Source organism: Vigna unguiculata, chromosome 11, assembly GCF_004118075.2.
Source record: "Vigna unguiculata cultivar IT97K-499-35 chromosome 11, ASM411807v1, whole genome shotgun sequence".
NCBI classification, from domain to species: domain Eukaryota; kingdom Viridiplantae; phylum Streptophyta; class Magnoliopsida; order Fabales; family Fabaceae; genus Vigna; species Vigna unguiculata.
In genome coordinates, this window is record NC_040289.1 from 37,437,475 (window position 1) to 37,454,927 (window position 17,453).

The following is a 17,453-nucleotide window of genomic DNA, read 5'->3' on the forward strand; positions in this document are numbered from 1 at the left end:
TAAAGGTTGAAATTGTTGATAGTTACTAAATTTCAAGTCTATTTCTATCATTCAAGAATTTTGAATGTTTCTTTTAATCTTTTATGATTTTAGAATTTCAATATACATTCTGTGTAAAATTTTCAGTTCCCCGGTTAAGTATACGAGATAGAAATATATAAAAGAAATTGTAAATGTATAAATCAACAAATTGAAAAGAGTACTGAAATTTGTAAATTAATAATTAAGTATCATTTACTTTAATTTTCTATATCTTAAATATTTATTAATTTGCATATATAACGCTTAAATAGTAAATGTTTTGAAATAGAGAAGTGAGTGATATCATAATTTTGCATTAAAACAACCAACAATCATAATTTCAGAGATTGAATAAAAGTCTCATCAAATGGGAATAAACAATTCATATTTCCTTTGTTTTTTTCTTTTCCTCTTTGAATTCCATCCTAAGAAGGTTTATAAAAAATGTAATTAAAGATCAATAAAAAAACATGTTAAAATAAAAGAATCAAATAAACTCATTTTTAGTATATATACTTATCTTGTTCTAAAAAAAAGGCCTATTTAAAATTTCCCACAAAATATTTCACTAGAACCATTTCCACTAAACAAAGTAGTAGAGCATTCCTATTATTCTATTTTTTTAATATAACCTTTCTTCAATAAAATCGGCAAATAAATAGAAAAAAAAAATGCTTACCGGTGTTTGTAAGATTATTTTTGAATCAAAATTAATTTAGTTATCTTAATGATTAAATTTAAAAGCATATTAGTAATAAAATTTGTTGTGAAAATTTTTTATTCATGAAAAAGATATAGAGTTGTTTTCGTAAAATCACTTTTAAATTTAAAATAATTTCTCAGCATAAAATTACATAAATAAAAATTTATAAAAAAATCAAATTAATTAATATATCTAAATCTCAAAAGGATCACGAGTAAAAGAAAATCGACTTGCTCTTTACAAGTCCATTTTGAAGTATAGAACATCTTTTTAAAAGACATCTAATTGAATGAAAGAAAAAGAAAATTTAAACTATCTTAAATCTCAATTTTTTTTAAACAATGTAAAACTATTAAATTTATACCGATAATAATAAGAAAAATTATTTTCCAAGTCTTGAATTTTAAAATAAATTCCCAAACCTCCCACATCCTTAAAATAATATACTTCCTACACAAGTGTTAATTATTAATATTTTATTAAAAAAATAGTTGAACACAGAATTTCCATTCTAAATCCACACAAAAAAAATTCTTATAACTCAAATAATTAATGAAAGAAATTAAACCCACAGTCCTCCCAGGTTTATTTCCACTTTACCACTAAACAACCAATAACTTTCTGCCTAATATATGATATAAAGAGTGCAAGAATAGATCAAAAACAATATCAATTTTTTTTTTTTCCTTTTGGGTTACAGATAGAAAAAGTTCAAATTCCATGGTTCAGAACAGTAGCAGCTGACCAGCTGTTTCCTAATAATAATACAAAAGAAATGAGGTTAACATAATGACTGCCACCCATTTTTTCAGATGTTACAGTTCAGTACAGCTCGGTATGGTCGGTGCAGTTGCAGCTTTGGTCCTACAATTCACAGCACTCTCTAAAAACTTCAAACTTCCATTTTATTGCTGCAATCACACACCTCCCACCTACCCACACTACACTTTTCAAAGTTCATCCTGAAACAGTCAAAGTTCAAGGAAATGCTTATTTACTAAGGCTACTGAAAATGAAAACTCACCCTTTCCACAAAATATTGAAAGAAAACCAAATTTGACACAATGGAAACATCTTACAATCTCAGGAGCCAAAGTTCACACAACACATTAGCATTAAATAACAGAGAATTTTAGGCTTACATGGTAATCATACATATCGTGGGGATCCGGCTGCAAAACAAAGTTTTCACATCAGACTTTGTAGAAATCCATTTGAATTAGAGACCAAACAATGTTACATGTATTGGCCAGGAAATTAAAGAGAAGAAAGCAAGAAAACTCTTGTTCCAATGTTTTCCATTCTATTTTCAAGCATGAAGCTTTCATAGATCCTCTTTCTTAAATGTCTTCTAACTATTTATTCACCATTCTCTTTTTCCCAACCGGCCTAAGTGTACATGTTTTGAATGAAAGGGTTTCCAAAGCATAATGTTGAATTTTCCCTCTTCAACACAGATAAGGAAAGAAGGACAACAAGAAGCTCTCTACAGGCATGTTTGGTTAAATTTATTCCATAGACATTTCCACAAGAGAAAAAGAAAATTAAATAAGTATTCTCATAAAGGAGAACAAAAACATTACCCTTCGACGCCGCCTCTTGTTTCCATATTTATGATCCCTCTCCTTCCTCCTTCTTTCACCCTCTTCTCGTGCTCTCTGTGCCTCCTACACAATCATAACATCAAATGGTATTGATACTGTACAAAGCAACATGACAAATACGATAATCACACATTAAAATTACTGCTCAAGCATTTAGGTTTTGAATGGTCACCTCTTCTTCCCGAGCCCTTCTTTCTTTTTCTGCTTCTTCAAAAGCTTCTTTTTCAGCCTGAGATTTCACACAAGAATGAGAATGCAGATATTAAGTTTTCTATCTGCTACAAACTAAATAACAGATACGAAGTCTAGAAGTAAAAGCTCACCTCTCTATTGTTAGCCATAAATTCATCCACAACCTGCTTTGCATACTGCGGATCATCACAAATTAAGATGTTGTCGTAAACTGAACCTGCCTTCACCTGAAATTTCAAAACTTAATATTGCCACACTTCAAATATTCAATAACAGATAATTTCAAGTATTGGTAAACTTCTGGAAATTACAACTCAGGTTGTTTGGGTAAACAATTTAACCAAGCACTTGTCCAATAATTTCTTATTGAATGGGAGCTTATTCAAAAGTTTATGAAGCTTACTGTAATAAGCTTAAAAGATCTAAATAAAGGGCATGAGCCACTTTCATAAATTAAAATAAGCATTTCTAAATGCTCCTTCAATCAATAGAGAAAGAACAAAAGGTATACACACACACCTGCCACACTTCAATGCCCACATACTTAATTGGCTTGAGAACATAAAGATCAGGATCATCCTCAAATTCTGTAGGAAACAATAAGGTAAAGCAAAATCAGAAGTAAGATCAAGTAACTACACCAATTGGCACACATAAGTTTATATAGAAGATTTCACAACAAATTTGCTAAACATTCATGCAGAGGCTTATAAGCTTAAATGAATGCAAGGCTGAAGATATTACTACAATCGTTGATATGTCAGTTGCTACCTAGTGAAACTATCAGAATACCATTTCAAAATTTTCTTGTCTAATCAAATTTTTCCTTAGTCAACAAGAAATGAGCAAAAAGTATAAGCTAGTTATTTTGTTTGTCTTTACCAGCAAATTAATGCATTGACTCTTCCTTCTTGATTCTAAAAACAGAAATCACCAGAATATAAATAAATCTACCTGGGTTATCAATCCATGGAATCTTCCACTTTCCTTTGTAGTTGGGATTCTTGATTTTCTGCAGTTCAAAATTTTCAATAATTAGAAAACCTAAAAGAGCAATGACTTCAACTTTAAATGTGTGGCATTAAAAACCTTGCGTTTCCATGGTCCTTTGTATGCTGGATTAGGAATCTTTTTGGGCTTCCATAGTCCATCATCATCATCATCCCAGTCAGCAGGCTACTCAAACAAAGAATAACAAAAGAGAAGAAGGAAAAGAACATTCATAACTCCATGCTAAATTAAGTCTTCTGTCAATAATTAAAAAATATGAAGTAAACAAATCAACCTTCTTGGCTTTTGGATCAGGAATTTCAGCTGGAATTGAATCATATCCCTGCAATATATATATATATATATATAAAAAAGGAATGAAGCACATGAAAATGTAACTAAAAATCCATCCGACAGTATGCAATGCCGAAAACTTTTAGCAGAGGTTGGCTATAAAATTTTCATTGGAAAATAATTATCAAGCTTATGTTTCATCATTATTATAATCTACCACTTCAAATAAATAATCAAATACTTGTATCAGCAAAAGTATGATACCGTTTATGATGCTTGATGAGACTTAAAAGAGTAATTAATAAATAAAGCAATTGTTTTTTTTTTGTTGTCGACAATGGAAGCCTCTTCAATTCAAAATAAACAGAATTTTGCTAATAGCCCAACCAGTTGTAGTAGACAGTGTTCTAAACTGCACAGTGGTACCGCACAGACCATGAAAGCTGGTTGCAAAGTAATTGACCAAGCGCAACCCAAAAAAATGATAGCAGATACTATCTATTGTTCATGTGGACATTAAACTGAGTGAAATGGAAAATTCCTAGCACTAGAGAAATTCCGAAAGGTGATTGTGAAGGTTTTTCATGTAAATGCAAATGCTACATACATGCAAAGGGGAAGGTGTTTGGCAAACTTGATGAAGAATTTCAAGTTACCAGAAGAGGATTATGGTGAAGAGGGGGGCAAATAGTACCTCTGGTTTGACATCATTAGGATCCTCAATGTACTCTCTATCATCCCAGTCTGCTGGCTGCAATAGTGAAAATAAAAAGTTTCAGATGAAAGCAAATTGATATATAAAGATGTAAAATATACCAAAAGAACCAAAATATGTCCTCTCTCAATTAAAGAACCCCATAGAATAATTGTTTAAGTGGTTTTTTGATGGATGACCATTGAAACCCCCAGAAAGCATTAATAATAACAATGCAGCTCATATACTTAGATAGGTAATTACAAATATTCTTAATTCAAAAAATTAAAGTCTCATAGTTGTACCTTTTTTGCTTTGACATCCTTGATTTTCCTCGGAGGAAGGATGTCCCAATCTGCGTACATGCTTCCTGAATCTCTTTCCCGGTTATCAACAAGGATACTATAAGAGGCATCAGGCCTTAGAATAAATGTATAAAAATGAGTCAATTTATCCGTTTCACATTGCAGTTCCTTTCTAATAGGGTAATTCTGCCCCTGGTATGATAGTATAAGATGGAGCTTCTTAGTCTGTGTACCACATATATCGGGTCCAAACATCAAACTGCATCAAGCAAGACCAATCAGTTCACTCTACTCATCAGCAAAGAGACAGACTAATTAGAACACTGAAGCGTATGTTTCTACAACATCAAACAACAAATTTTAAATGTATAAAAGAAATAGCAAACAAATTCGGGAGTAAGCTGTTTGGATAAATTCCTCAACAAGCTCTTACTAGAGAAGAAACTAAGAAAGTAAAATGAAATAAGTTTCTCTGGAAAGTTAAAATTAACTTACACACTTGATAATTTCTAGAAGTTGTCTCATTTAGTTATTCGACAAGTTATTTTTAGCTTTATAACAGAAAATTATGTCAAATTTTTTCTTATTATTTTTCTTCTACCAAAATTTTATTCAAAACCTAATCTATATAAGTAAACTTAAAAAATACATTCACGTATACTCTTTCTAGCACATTTTCTTAAATTTTATTAAAATTCACAAAACAATATGGGTCCCACCCTCTATCTAACAAATGAAGTCTCAACCATAATTTCACGTGTCTAAATATAGATATTAGCCAAACATTGAAAGCGCGATGTTAACATTTCTTGATACAGTATACTCCATGTATATAGAAGTTCATCTTCCATTCGTAACCAAGTTAGCAAGCACACACATACTTTAAAACATAACATGAGAAGTTGACAGACGGACCTGTAAGGGGTATCACCACCAAACTTCTTCTGATTGACATAACCAGAGTGAAGTTTGATGTAACCGCCACCGCATTCAATGTCCTGCTCAAACCTAATTGAATACTGCACTACAAGGGTTCTGTCCTTGTTGCTAAACTCGGGTATCTTTGCAGATATGGCAAAATGCTTGGCATCGTTATGTGTCTGAAGACCTGCAAAAAAGAAAAAAGTTTCACCATCACCACCACCACCACCACCACCTCCATCATCATCATCACCATCATAATAATAATTGTGATCAACAACACAATTAATTATGGATAAATAAATTTCAATTTTTTTCTTCATATCAGAAGTCAAGATCGTCCTGATAGGTGAGTAGTATGCAAAATAGTTTATTATTCTAACCAATGTGGGACATGTAAGATTAATGAATTGAAGATTGAATACCTTTGTCATCAGGATCTCCAGACCATTTCCCTGCTGTGTGCTTGAAGGTACCTGCTTTTCCCTCACTCCTTTTCCAGTCCGATAAAACCCAACGGCTCTTCCATCCATCTGAAGCAATCAATCAACAAAATCAATAATCTCCGAAAACAGTGGAATCTGTGGTGAAGTGGAAGATGAAGATTATTATGATTACCTTCGAATCTCTCTTCGAAGAAGATCTCAGCGAGCGCAGAGTGAAGAATCAGAAGGAAAAGGAAGAGCTTGAAGAACTGGGTAGTGTTGCCATTGGCCATCTCATTCCTCACTGCAATGGCAACAAAAGTTGCTTCAGATTTCAGCTCAGAGTGTGTTCTTGAGTTGAATGAGTTGCCACAAACGAATTTAAAACTACTACGGTGCAGGAATGGTACTTTCTAGAACACTTTCCTTCAAAGTTATTTATTGCAACACCAAACTATTTATCTATATCTTCTTAGTCCGAATATTAATCATTTTCACACAAAGTATTGTCTACATGTCATTTTCTCTAAAGTTTATGAGAATCAAACAAAAACAAATTATAATAAGATTTTGAAAAGCTAAAAAATAGTAATGCTTAAATTATAATTTAGGCGTCAGAAGTACTTTTATTTGACTTTAATATATTACTTATAATTAAGATTATTTATTGAACTAAAACAACTTGTGTTAATTAATTGGTTGTGACAGTTATCTTTTGTATTGCTGTTAATGTCTGCTAGAACATCTCTCTACCTGCGATAGTTGTTTAAATATATATTTTTTAATTATCTTTTTTGTTCAAATATTTTGAGATACAGTTGAAAATGTTATTGGTTAAAAAATAGAAAACTTTCGAATAGAGTTGAATTCTTAAACTTGACTAACAAAGAAATTTTACTTTTCTTGAGGAATCTCTCACATTAAGTTCTACAAAGACATTGCTTTTCTTTGAGAAAAGAAAAGTTGCAACCACAGTTACTACTCAGTTTGGTTCAGTGGAAAGAGGGCTGCAGAAAAATATTGGTTAAATGAAGATCAGTTACGTTGCTTTTACTAATTCAGAGGTATCTCTATAATTAATTATGTTACTTCAATGATGAAACGAGTTATAATGATGATTACTTGAGCTATGATATGTTAATAAAGTTTTGACAAATTTTCCTATTTAGGTAAAAAAAAAGTATTATTTTATTGTAGAACTTAATTTCTTGTAATTCATTTATAAATTAATACTTTTTTACTTAAAGAAAACAATAATTCTGACTGGATCAATCTTATTTGGCAATACGGTAAATAAATAAACTATCCATCTTCATTGGATAATTGGATAATAGGCATACCATGCAAACATTATAACTTTTTTCTATTTATTATTTTAAATATTAATTAAATAACTTGTTATAAAAAAATCGTAACAATAAAATATGATATTATTAAGTATTTAATTTAATTTAAAGTTTACAAATTTATTTATATTAAATAGCAAAATAGAAAGAAACTATCATTATATAAATATAAAATAATCATTGAATAAATATTAAATAATTATATAAAAGAGGAAAATTAATATTAAATACGTGTCTTAGAAAAAAAGAAAAGTTAGCATAAATTTTTCAATTTTTCATTTTCAATTTAAAAAATTGAATAGTACTCATATTCATACATATTTTTCATATAGTCAACGAAGATTTTTTTTTTTATAAATCCAGATGAGTTTGATATAGAAACAACGTCCATTGTGATCCTCAAATGATATTATACTTTAGTTAAATTTAGAATATTGGAGTTATATGTTTTCTTCTTCTACTTTTCATTTTGGTACATAGCAGTTATTTGAAGGGAATCATCATAACCATGCAAAGATAATTTCTGCTTATCCACTGTTTCAATTTCTGTACTTTCATATGAGCATTAACTTAGTAAAAGAAAAAGAAAATCCTCACAAAACACAATGGCTACTTCCCCACATAAACAATTACATCCCAGATCACATGCAGGATCTATGTACAAAAAAATGAGTGAAAGGAGAGAAATTTTGTTGAATAAGTTCTGGTGACTAAATATCATAAACAATGCATCCTTAAGCTAAGCTATGTACCTATTCATCACTTTTTGGCTTTGATCTCTGATGTTTGGATTCCAGGGGATGATGATTGTGATCCACCAGTGAGTGCAGCTGCTGCAGATTCAACATGTGTAAGAAGATATTCATATATCTTCTTCCTCAACCTGTCAATTGTCTCTGCTGGTATCTGCCATGATTCTCCTTCGTTCTTGCTTGATCCTATCTCATCAAGCCAATCATTCACACTCTTTAGCTGAGTGAGCATTCCTGCTATTTGGCCATTATTTGACAAGCTAGCAGTGTCTCCATCAGAGTCCAAGAATCTCTCAACGAACACCAGAAACCAATCTCTTGACTTCACTTGCAGCATGTCAATTAAATCAACCACTTCATCAAAGCCATCTCCTTTAACCCAATCCCGTGGTGATTGGACTAGTTGTTTCTGTCCATTTGACAATGCATCACCTGCTTTGCGAGGAGTTCCTTGCAGGGCGTGTTTGGAACTAGGCGCGCGGTTTTTTCCATGAGATTTTGATGAAGCATCTTCACTTGAAGTTTCTATGATCAGCATTGGTTTGCTTCCCATGATATTCTTTTGGTTTTGAGAATTGGTTGAAGCTTGAAGCCTGGATGATAGAGGTTCTCGGTTGTAAACAGAAAATGGTGATAGATTGGTGGATAAAGCAGCCTGGACCCAATAATTCGCAAGCTTTTGTCTGTCTGATTTGAGTTTTTGTTCTTCTTCTGATATGATTCTTTCATTTTCTGCAGAAGAATCATCTGGGGTGGATTTGGATAGAGAGTTAGCAATCATTCTTGCACTATTTAGGCTAGCGTGAAGAGTTAAGAACTGCTCTATTGTACGCTGCTGGTTTTGTTCCTTTGCAGAATTACTTAGCTCTGCATATACACTGCCAGAAACATAGCATTAATGTCAGAAAAATCTGGTATGCTGCATTGCAGAAGGGTGAGATAGAAGAATGGCTGTGTTTGAAGATGGATGGTAAACATCTATGGTTAAATTAAACCCCACTTTGAGTGTAAAACTCATTAACTAGATTTTACCTGAAAGGATTATATTACAACAATTATAGCAGGCATGTGAAATGTTTACATCAAATGAACATCAAAGAAAATTGAAGTCATCCTTTAAGTTGACAAAATATAGATCAGCTTTAATTTACAGTTGAACATTCAATGCATTTATACGCATTGTTCTTCGCTTTCATTCAAATATAGAAAAACTACACACCATGATTGCAAATGCCAAGCGTCATAAGTATCAGAACACACAATTGGCCTCACATGACTCAACATTAACCCTAGCCCAGCCCATAGTTAGATTATTAGTCTATTGTACGGATTTAGAAATAAACATTTAAATCTGTATCAAGAAGCCCACAAGAAATAATTAGCATAAAAAGACAAGTACTTATTTATATGACTCAATATAATGTAACTCCATATAACAAAATACAAAGCAAATCCATTTGTAGCCTCGCTATTACTAATGTTTAGGATTCAATTTGCCATCCCAAATTCTTCAGATTCCATAGTCATTTTGATAAATGACATTTCTGTATAGGCATTCGACAATGCACATAGTTGTGGTCAGAAAGTATCAACATGAGTTCATGGGTATATCAGTATAAATCACTTAGCTTTTTGCGTATTGCTATGATTTAATGAGCAGTAATTTTATCAAAACAAACATAAACCATATACCAGTAATAGTATATCTTGGTTTGAAGTCTAAATTTCAATTTCCATACATGAAAGCCCAAAATCTCAACTGTATTGAGAATCACTAAAGTTCGGAAGAATTGATATGTGAATATATTCATACCTTAGACATTGCAGCAAACTCTCAGCAGCAGCAGCCTCTTGAATAGCCTCAGTTGCTGCCATCTGTGCTGCATCTCTGTGCTTCATCACTTCCTGTGCAGACATGACAATATGAAATGACTATGAAACCATACAGTCACAAAACTTCTTGTCCAAACAGAAGGACCAAGAAGAAAAATAATCTAACAAATAATGCATCCAGTGGGAAAGGACATGGTATGAGAGCATGGGCAGAAAACATTTTGCTATGGAAGACTCAAACAAAAGAATAAACTAATAGTATGATCTGACAGTTGACATAATACATTTTGCATACTTATTATATACGCATTTATGATGCCATAACAATAGCTTTATAAAACCAATTACTTCAGGTCACTAGGAGTAAACCTAATAGCCGTACTGAGGCTAAATTTTAAAAAATGTCAGTGAAAGTCACTGGTGAAGATTGCATATGCAAACCTTGGCAGCAAAGAGTAAAAAGCTACAACTGGTGAAAAAAATTGTCTTTTAAGAGGATATACCTTGCCAAGCTTTGCAATAGATGATGGCAGTGAAGCCCATTGAACACTTGCATCTGTCACTTTTCTACTACTTGGAGAAACTTTCACCAAGTTTCCAGGGAATCCAGTGTTTGAAAATTCTGACGATTTCTTTCCAACAGATACTCTTTGTTTGCCATTCTTTTCTTGTTCTTCCGTAGTTCCATTGGCAACAACTTTCTTTATAGTTGCTTGAGTCCTGTGCTCTTCCTTGGAGGACTTTGTCAGCTTGCTCTCTTCTTTAGAGGAAAACTTTTCACTTGAAGTACTTCTCCTAGGAGTCTGGAACACCACAAAGTGACAGTAATAACATAACTGTTCGATTGCCTCAAAAGAAAGGAAATTGAAACTGAATGCAGATATCTTACAACAAAACAACACCACTCCTATGAAACATTTTTTTAAGGAAATTAGATATAAACAACACTTGTGGTTTGAACTTTGAAGTTAGGAGCTGTTCTAGAAGAGAAATTACGAATCACTTACCGAGCCACGAACCTCGGGCTTAGGATCAGACTTGGCACCCCTTGATTTTGATGTCTCTTTATTCTTGACTTCCATGTTCCCTTCCCAGCTCTTACGCAGCACCTTAGCTCCAAGCTCAATTCCCTGAACCAAATTTCTGATCGGGTTTCCCATGGAAATTCTCTTCCCGGTTGGACTAGCTCCACGGACACCCTTTCCTATTTCCAACACTCCCACCTTCGCAGTTAGCTTGTCCACTCCCTTGATGTTTGCCTGATGCTTCACCCCGTTGGCAAATTTCTCAAAGGAAGTAGGCAAAGAATAACAACTAGTGGGAGAAGAAGGAATGGCCCTTGAATTAAATGACTTCAATCTTGCCAATGGTTCCTTCTTCACATCAACAGTATTGGCTGTCACTGCTTTTGTTGTCTGAGATTTACTCTTAGCCAAAAGAGCTGGTTTTTTGTCTAACTGCTCTTCATTGTGCAATCTTACTTTCTCCTTCTTCTCCTTCTCCCCAACATGGTGATTCCCCAACACTTTCCTAGGAGACTTGGATCTCTCTAAGTCCAAGGGGCCAGAACAAGCACTGTTTTTGTTAGCCTTAGCTTTACCAAGGAACCCAAGAGAGTGAGTTGTTGCAACAATGTCTTCAGGGGTTCCAACACAGGCGTGCCTCCCAGGAATAGGCCTAACCCCGTGAAGAATAGGCACCGGTGAAGCAGCCTCCAAACGATCCACAAAAACAAACTGCCCCAGTTGAATCTTGTCACTGAGGATGAGATCATCATGTTCATCAGGGAGAGAGACATAGGTGGCATGCAAGGAATCGGAAACCTTGAGATAAAAGCCTTGATTTGGGAACAACTCACCCCCGGCAAGAGCTGGAACAATGCTCACAACTTGCAACAGAGAGGACCTGTGCTCACCGGCAACTTTCACATCTGTGTTCATGTGCTGCATAAGTTTGAGAAGCACCCCAGGAACAAGACTTGCCATCTTTTGTTGTTATGGCAGCTTCAATATGCATCACTCACACTCTTAATACCCTTTAAACACAGGGGAGAAAAACAAGGAAGCGTTTTGCAATGTAAATGTAGAATTGTAGACGTTTTCTGAGCAAACTTGCAACTGATGGAATGCCAAATCTGAACTGAAACAATAAATGCTGCGATGCCTTCCGGGGATTCTACAATTGCAGAGAGGGAAATCTTGCAATAAAGTCGCAATCATAGACTATCCAAGTAAAGAGAGAATTGAATGCATTGAGAAATATTTCAGATTTTGAAGAGGGAAGAGAGAAAAAACCATAGGCTTTGGCAGCAATTTTTAATGCTGGAAAAGAACACTAAACAACAAATAAGACACCAATAAGCTATCAAAAAGAATTCCCCAACCAGAGGATGAAGAGATTTTATATTGTGGTTAGTTCATTGGGTGGTACAGCTTGGACATGAGAAGGAGAACCCACCCACCTTCCTAGAAACACAAGCTAGACTGTGACAATCATAGAGGCACTGACAATTATGTGAAGTTCAGAAATGGGAGAATTATTTCCCCTTTGGAAAATGGTTTGGAATTAGTGGCTTGTACATTTCACAATAATAATAACAGTTTTGGTTGTCCACACCACACACTACACCAAGAAGTAAAATTTAGAAGCCATAAAAACTCAATTCTTTTGTGGAAGCTACCTTTATTGGCACTGTGTCATGTTGGAGAATGAGATGAGATTTAGATAAAAGCCTCAAAAGGTTTTAAGGAAAATAGGTAAGGGGGGTATAATTGGCACCATGTTTATTGCATGATTGATATGAAAAGAGCTGTCAGTGTCTGACAAATACATCTAAACACACATGCACATCAATTCATACAAGAATAAGAAACCTGAACTTGACCCACTTTAGTTTTTGCGGAGTTACTGATTCACACAGAGAAGAAGAAGAAAGAAGGGTACTTTGCTAAATGAATCGAAAAGGGCATTAACAAATTCTGAGAGGGGCAAAGGGAGAATCTCTGCAGAGCTACAATTACTCTACTTTTTTTATGTGTTGGTGTTGTTTTTTCTCTTGAATTATGAGCAAGGTGAGAACTTTTCAAAGAAAGATTCGAATTTTATAATGGGTGAATGCACGAAGGTGCATGTGCGGGGTAACGCGGGTGTTAAGAACAAGGTAATGGTGTCGGCTACCTAAAAAAACAAACAAGACTCACGTTCTTCATTATTTTTTTCCCATCGCATCATAAAACTAATTTTGTAAGAAAAACATCATCAAAAACCTGTTTTGAGAAATTTTTGTGAGTGTTTTAAAGCATTGGTCAAATAATTGCAAATGAAAAATGTTTAAAATGTTACTAACACTTTTTCAATACAATCCTAATGTAATTGTTACTATTTTTAGTTATTTGGAATGTGTTTTGATTCTAGTCAGAAAAATTATATTTAGTTAAATAAAATTGAAAATCTTATTTAATAAAACAGTTTTATGTTTTGCCTTCGAAAGAATGGATTTTAAAATTTAATTAAATAGAAAAAATTTATTAAAGAGTATCTATAACTTTTAATGTAAAATAAATTTAAATTTAAATTTACAAAACTGAAAATCAAACACACACTTAAATTCAGAAATAACAATCTTCAATCCAACACTTTCTTATAAGCAAAATATTTTCCAAAGGTAAATCATTTTAAACAATGCTAAGGAGTGATTAATTTTCCCAAACACTTTTTGTTCAGAGTGGTATAAGTTTGTATTATAGTAAATAAATAATGTGACAATTTCTAAATACTTTTATCTTTTTGTCAGAGATAAACAGAGACAGACAGAAAAAGAATAAAAGTATGAAAGTGTAGGTTATTTAGAAAAGTTAAAATATAAAGGAATATTTTAAAAAACTAAACAACATAAGATCGAACAAAATTTAACTTCACAAACTCTTATTATAATCACATAATTGTTATCAAAATGTAGCTTTCCACCTTTTTATAATCATTAATATTAGTTGATATTGATACTAATTTGTGTTTCTTTTTAAATAATATTCAATTTTGAATAACGTCCTTTTAATATGAGTTTAACTATTTTAGAATAAGAGTATCAATATGGTATACGTTCACGCCTTCAAAAGTAAATTTAGTATATCAGTAATGTTATTTTAGAAATTTAGAAAAAAATAATTGAATTCATTTTGTTTTACACCTTTAAGTCACACGTGTCTTGTATTAACGAAGAGAAAAAACATATATATTGTGTATTATTTAATAGAAATATATTTTTTCTGGTAATACATTAAAACAAAAGCATAATATTTTTTAATAGGGGTATTTATTTATTCAAAAAAAAACTATGAAACAAAACATGTGATAACATTATGAGTCGACCCAACAACCTAATCAATATCTACATAAATAGAATATAAAAGTATATAAAAATAATTAATAGAGAGAAGCCAATTTCTAATAATACAGTTTAAAAATATTACTTTTATTGCAAACACTAGCAAGTGTATCTCATGTCATGGTTAACCTAATTGTTACACACTTAAGTAAATATATTGCGAAAACAATTTATATACAAATTTTTTATTTGATTTTGAAACTATATAAAACTTGTTTCATCAATTGTATTTTGCGAGTAGTATAATAAATCTAGCAAAAATCTTGACAGGAAAAAAAAACACTAAAAAAGGAGATGATATAAACTAGTTTACTTTGTATTAATTTTGAAGTGAAGTTTAAAAATGGGAAAATACAAAAAAAAAATTATTAAACAATAATCCGGTTTTCTTAATTTTTTTTTTCATAATGTGGTCTATCTATTACTACCTACGATACGATGCGTGTATCAGATACAACACGTATCTGATATCGATATGTTTATTTTCAAAAAATAATAGGATACGTTACGTGATATCCGAATATTAAAAGTTTTACAATAATTTTTACAAACATAATAAATATATGATTGTTAATGTGTGAATCCAAATTTTCTAATTAGAGACCAATTATTATGATAGACAAAACCTAATAGCTAATGTTAGTGACAAATTTAAAAACCAATTCATAATTGAAACTATTTTAATTATCAATTTAGAGACCAATTACAACTTTTTGGAACTATTTTAGTTGTTAAATTGATCACTATATAGTGATTAAATATTTTTTATTACTAAAATTAGTCACTATTCAAAATTTTATTATAGTGTACTAACTTCATAAATTAGATACTTCATTGATAATTATCATTAAAGTATCCTAAAGTATCGGACACGATACGTGTCCGACACAGATAGGTAACTTAAGTTGAAATATCAGTACATCATAGATTACTACAAATAAGTTATATGTGTTCTTAATCAACACATTTTACTTTATATAGATATGAAAACAAATAACAATAATTATTATTTTAGTACAAATTTACTATACCTTTTAAATTATTCATGTTATCTAACACATAATACACCATAAATAATTTATTATCTACTGTGTAAACTTTTTTTTGTTTAAATATATAACTCTTCATGTCCACTAATTCTACTAATACTAATAGAGTTTTGGGGGAAAACCCAACCTTTGATTTGGTAGAGCTTTAGATTTAGGTTAGTGTTAGTGATTGATTGTTAATGATCCCTAATCCAAGAAAATGGTTTATATATGAAAGGAAACACTGAATAATAAACAATTTGAAATAATTAATAATGTTAAAGTAGTTACAATTACTTTTTTAGGTGAAGAGGTAGTTGCGGTTATTAGTTACTCTAATAAAAAGATAATTAAAGAAAAAGTATAAAGTTTAAGCTTCCATGGTACACTCATTAGAATAAGACATGATTATCCAAAAGCAATTAAAGGTAAATGTTGGTTTAAAATAATTACAAGAATCCAAGTAAGTTCCACATAATCTCAACTTTTTCTCACCAACATGGATCTTCGCGTCATCAACAATCTTTCCTTAAAAAAAATTTATCTGCCCTTAAAGCAATTAGCTTTTATATTAATCATCACTTAACTAGTTAACACACTACTTATAAAAAAGTAGTTAACAAGTTATCATTTTATATTTCATGAATTAATGTATTAGTTAGACATACAATCTTATACCAGTAACATTTTTTATTATATAAATCAATATTTTTTTACTTTTGTGATATAAAAATTTTGTTACACAAAAACACAAGTAATAAAGATAAAATTTACATAAATATTTGTAATTGATGAATTATGTTTATATATGACTTATATAAAGATAATATAAAGATAATTTTATTTTTTACGTCCTCAATTACTTATTTTTATTTTATTTTTTATACTATAATTATTTATTTATATTTTAAAGTTTAATAGTTATTTTTACATATTTTTTATAAAATTATGTTAACATTTATTTATTTTTCATTCATCAACAAATAATATTTTTTTTTCATTTATTCAACTTTATTTTTAATAAATATAATTTTTTAATATTAATTTAATAATATCACATTATCATTATCTATTAATATAACATTATCTATATTTAAAAAAATGTGTACACATTATCCTTATAAGTTTTACGGAAATGATATTTGAACATATTTTTTGAACTTAAATTTGACATGGTTGATGTGGCATGACCTTTTTTTATTTAAACATAAACTTTTTTTTTTAATGAAAGAAAATTGCTGCACGTGCGGGAGTTAAATTTTTTTTTCCCAAAAACCAAAGGACACAGAGACGGAGAGAGAAAAGGCACAGTGATGAGTGTTAATGTTAGAGAAGCAAAGAAGCAACGCAGAGAGAGAGAGAGAAAGAGAGAGAGAGAGAGAGAGAGAGAGAGAGAGAGAGAGAGAGAGAAGCAAAGAAGTAGTGCTTGCCGGAGAACGCATCGACCATTAAAAGTCATCCATGGCGAGGCTTCCACCAGTTTTGGGTTTCAAGTGAAAGGTGTGTTTGGAAGTGTTTGCACAACAAATCAAAGAAGCATCGATTGTATAGTGTTTGGAAGAGTTTGCACAGTGAACCAAAAAATTCAAGATAACTCTCTACCTAATTGTTTTTAAGTCCCCACTTTTGACCCATTTCTGATTTAAATTTTTTTTGTCAGAATTTCGTGCCCAACATTGTATACCCATCATGGAATGTGATGGTGACGGAAATACAGACATACTATGTTAAGGTTGTTGTGTGAGGAAATGTAACTAGCAATGATGATTGATTTCTTTAAAATTGGGTGTCTAAGTCCAAAATACTCATGACAACTCCCTATTAAAGAGTTCTTTACTCCCCACGAACCAATAATATCCATATTATCGCATTTCTACATAGGTTTACCGTATTCATAATCCAGTAGCGAATTATGTATTGATTGAAGGAATTGTCTAGCATTCGAACGTGACTTTGTGGTG

At 31.6% G+C, this 17,453-nt stretch overlaps 2 protein-coding genes across 3 annotated transcripts; both read right to left on the reverse strand.

Annotated features, from left to right (window-relative positions):
• Positions 1–1,377: 1,377 nt before the first annotated feature.
• Positions 1,378–6,602, reverse strand: LOC114168201 (calreticulin-3). The gene is made up of 14 exons (XM_028052938.1): positions 6,343–6,602; positions 6,150–6,257; positions 5,719–5,911; positions 4,804–5,062; positions 4,499–4,555; positions 3,806–3,853; positions 3,610–3,696; positions 3,475–3,532; positions 3,040–3,107; positions 2,652–2,747; positions 2,501–2,557; positions 2,308–2,391; positions 1,867–1,896; positions 1,378–1,686 (listed from the first exon to the last, which is right to left on the reverse strand). Exons 1-14 carry the CDS (start codon positions 6,440–6,442, stop codon positions 1,675–1,677), a joined length of 1,257 nt encoding a protein of 418 aa, XP_027908739.1. The 5' UTR covers positions 6,443–6,602; the 3' UTR covers positions 1,378–1,674.
• Positions 6,603–7,998: 1,396 nt separating this feature from the next.
• Positions 7,999–13,181, reverse strand: LOC114169272. Of its 2 annotated transcripts, none has more exons than XM_028054343.1 (5): positions 12,969–13,181; positions 11,088–12,255; positions 10,584–10,883; positions 10,061–10,152; positions 7,999–9,125 (listed from the first exon to the last, which is right to left on the reverse strand). In XM_028054343.1, exons 2-5 carry the CDS (start codon positions 12,063–12,065, stop codon positions 8,255–8,257), a joined length of 2,241 nt encoding a protein of 746 aa, XP_027910144.1. In that variant the 5' UTR covers positions 12,066–12,255; positions 12,969–13,181; the 3' UTR covers positions 7,999–8,254. The 2 variants fall into 2 exon arrangements, with proteins under 2 accessions (XP_027910144.1, XP_027910143.1); XM_028054342.1 differs by having other exon boundaries at positions 12,761–13,181.
• Positions 13,182–17,453: the final 4,272 nt, after the last annotated feature.

Bases quoted from the DNA above. Each gene is read 5' to 3' on its own strand.
- LOC114168201 (XM_028052938.1), bottom strand. From the start codon at position 6,442: ATGGCCAATGGCAACACTACCCAGTTCTTCAAGCTCTTCCTTTTCCTT. The intron at 5,912-6,149 runs GTATTCAATCTT...TCTTTTTTGCAG, and splicing joins TGGAGATCCTGATGACAAAG to GTCTTCAGACACATAACGAT. The intron at 4,556-4,803 runs GTACAACTATGA...TCACTATTGCAG, and splicing joins AGGATGTCAAAGCAAAAAAG to CCAGCAGACTGGGATGATAG.
- LOC114169272 (XM_028054343.1), bottom strand. From the start codon at position 12,065: ATGGCAAGTCTTGTTCCTGGGGTGCTTCTCAAACTTATGCAGCACATG. The intron at 10,884-11,087 runs GTAAGTGATTCG...GTGGTGTTCCAG, and splicing joins AGCCCGAGGTTCGTGGCTCG to ACTCCTAGGAGAAGTACTTC. The intron at 10,153-10,583 runs GTATATCCTCTT...ATGTCTGCACAG, and splicing joins CTATTGCAAAGCTTGGCAAG to GAAGTGATGAAGCACAGAGA.